Genomic DNA, 3,173 nt, shown 5'->3' on the forward strand with positions numbered 1-3,173 from the left:
GGTATATTTTTGCTCATTTTGCAACTGTTTTGTACGATTTACAGTATGGTTGAAAACTTTTTTTTTTGGAAACGACCGAAAATTCCTGCGCTCGCGGATGTCATCCATATAATCAAATCAACATGGCCTGATTAAAAAAACCTTTTCTTTCCTTGTATCGTATCTAGATGAAACAGTGTAAAGAGAAAACACTATCCTAATAAACAAATAAACAAACACATGGTTGTAACTGTTGTATGTATTTCTCTAACATTTTTCTATTCACATATATTTATTGAGTATTGGGCAAAAAGCAAAAGTTGCTCATATAACACTTACTCAAAAACATACAACGAGTATAAAACACATTGACAAGGTGGATAAAACCAAGATAAATACAAACAAGACAAGTTGGTGATCTATCTTTAGTATCAATTACGAGAATCTAGCCGTACAGTAAATGAAGTTTCGAACTATATCAAAAACATTACAGTTTTGTAGGCGTGAGAGTGATGTGGACCCTCGAAGTAGTAAAGAACATAGGGAACTGTCATTGAGATACTGTAGCTCTACTATGTTGGAGAGAGATGATAACAGAGTACTTCTCTAACGTTCTACTCTCTGTCTCCCCCTAGCGGAAATCCGGTGTTACTGCAACACGCCGACCTGTGTGACGACAGGGTACATGTGTAAGTCTGAGCTGGGGATCTGTTACTCCGACCTGCTGGGAGATTACCGCAAACACTCCCCGCCGGAGCACGGCTGTATCGACCACCGCCCGGAGTCCCGGAGCCCCGTGCTCTGTCCGGACGGCGCGGCCGAGGGGTCCAGTAGAGACTGGCCGCTGGTGCAGTGCTGTACGGAGGATATGTGCAACTATAACGACCACCCCGGGATACCATTCCAGACCAGCAGTGACAGAACAGGTACATTTAGAAAATATAACATAAGATAAAGTAGAATATAGAATTGGCTAGGCAGTATCCAATGCCTAAAAAGATAGGATACGAAAAAGAAAGACCGATGAAAATGCACAAAAAGCCGTCAAAAAAACGTCAAAAATAAGCTGAAGCCTAAACTTCTGTTTGGACAGTAGTATGGTTGATGGTCTGTACAACTTAGCTTTTCTGCAATGTCATTAATTTATGTTAGTTTCTGCAATGTCATTAATTTATGTTAGTTAAGTATGTTATGTTATGTTGTGCAATGTTATGTCACGTATGATATCCAAAATTATTTAGTACGATTTGAGTGACTCATTCTTTTCTTGGTTTGTCTCCCAGATCACGAAAGACAGAACGACTGGTCACCAGTAGGTCCTGACGAACAACTACCGAGTAGCAGCGCCATCTGGTTCCGCGCGGCTGTCATTGCAGTTCCCATCACCGGCGCCGTGATCCTGACATTTCTAGTCTTTGTTGCAATCCGGATGCTGAGAAATGAAGACAAACGGCACAGGAAAAGACACCAGATCCTCTCCGCCTTGCACCGGGGATATCCGTACTCACAAAAGACGTTTATTTCCGTGCGGACTCAAGACATTGAAAAAGAGTCGACGGCGGCGTCATCGAACTGTGTTACAAGTAGTAGTTCATTCTCGGCAAGTGAAACTAAAAACAGTTCCAGTAGTCATCCCAACGTCACGTTAGTACACTGGGAACAATGCAATGTTACAGATAGTATTGATGTCATCTGACATTACAGAACGGAGCTAATGTCTAGTGTGGACCACTGACCGGACAGCGGGTTCTGTCTGCCAACATATTAACAGAACTACTTTTCGCATAGCGATTTGCACAAGCAATAACAATATTGCATATTTCGTTGGCATTGTCAGTGCGGTCATCTTACGTACAACAAACCGCCCTGTACAATCACAACAATCACGCTACGGACAATCGGAAGTGTTTTTAGTGTTTTTATCGTCGATGAAAGAACCCAGGACGCACGGGTATATGATACTGTATAGGGCTTTTTTAATGTTGCCAAACAGTTTGTTCGAATTGTATTTATATTGCCATGCTACGTGGAATTAAAAGATGTGTACATAATAAGATAGAAACTTAATAAAACAATTTATCAGATAATATTATAGCGTGAACCATTATTTTACCCGTCAGAAACTACATATGGCCTTGACGTTTTGTCAATTTATCTAAGCGATGCAACAAAAGTTTCACGACCTCATATGATATTCACTGGATGATGATAACCGTCTACCGGTTCTTGAGTTATCCTCAATTGTATATAATTAAACAAACGCCCCTGCATTTCCAGAGCAAGCCGCTAGGGGGACCGAACCCACTTCACTTCTTTCCCGAAAACAAGAGCTAATATAATCTAAGTTTCGTGACCCTAGCATATCTATGTCATGAGATATCAAAACCGGAAGTTCAGCTGCAGTACCATAAGAAGTCGCTAGGGGGCCAAAATCTAATCATTTCTAGGTCTCATGAAGATCTACCCACCTACCAAATATCAAGTCAATCCAATTAAGCCTTCTATTAAAGGTATCGTGTTTACAGATAGTGACACACACACATATACACGAACGCTTCTGAAAATATAACCTTCATGGCGAAGGTAATAATAAGTTATAAAAAAATCACAAGCTCTGCTGCAATATCATAACAAGAAGATAGGGGGCGTATCGAGATTACCTCCTACGGGTCAATGGTGGATTTTATGAGTAAATTTTCTTAGACACGAGAAGGTGTTTCCACACGTGCGATCTGAAGAAATAGGTCAGCTGGGTCCTTGTGTTAGGTACTAGTATCACTAGAAGATGACGTCCTCCAACCTACGCCATTACATAGCCATGTCTTTACCAACTTCTTAATCAAATTGTTATCAATTGTATTATATAGGTCACATCTTAACATTGGTGTGATTGCAAAGTTGCACAAGGCTTCATGAACATGCATCATCCAACATACATGTACTACTAGTAAATCCCTTACAACTCTATTGGGGCTGTGGCACGTGTGCGGGGGAGGGGGGTTCTCACGTGGTCATATCAGATTTCGTGCCTGGCCAATAGGATTACTACAGTACTATACTAGCAGTTAAAGTTCTGAGTACGGCCATGGTTGTCCATATTGACAGGGCCTCAGACACCTCTCCCCTCAAGGCTCAAGAGAGCTGGGAGCACTAACTGTTGAGTCATTAGAGGGGGCCTGCATGGGCGGGGGGGG

General features: G+C 41.7%; 1 protein-coding gene across 1 annotated transcript in view; it reads left to right on the forward strand.

The window, feature by feature from the left end:
- The window catches only part of LOC109470841 (BMP and activin membrane-bound inhibitor homolog), an 8,612-nt gene extending 6,546 nt beyond the window's left edge, over nt 1–2,066 (forward strand). Inside the window, exons 2-3 of the mRNA XM_019769929.1 lie at nt 615–905; nt 1,263–2,066. Coding sequence (XP_019625488.1) covers nt 615–905; nt 1,263–1,675 — 704 coding nt within the window. The 3' untranslated portion in view covers nt 1,676–2,066. The remainder of the gene's footprint in view (nt 1–614; nt 906–1,262) is intronic.
- The last annotated feature ends 1,107 nt before the right edge of the window (nt 2,067–3,173 follow it).

The sequence above is a fragment of the Branchiostoma belcheri genome, unplaced genomic scaffold, assembly GCF_001625305.1.
Source record: "Branchiostoma belcheri isolate BF01 breed outbred unplaced genomic scaffold, Haploidv18h27 scaffold235, whole genome shotgun sequence".
In the NCBI taxonomy this organism is placed as follows: domain Eukaryota; kingdom Metazoa; phylum Chordata; class Leptocardii; order Amphioxiformes; family Branchiostomatidae; genus Branchiostoma; species Branchiostoma belcheri.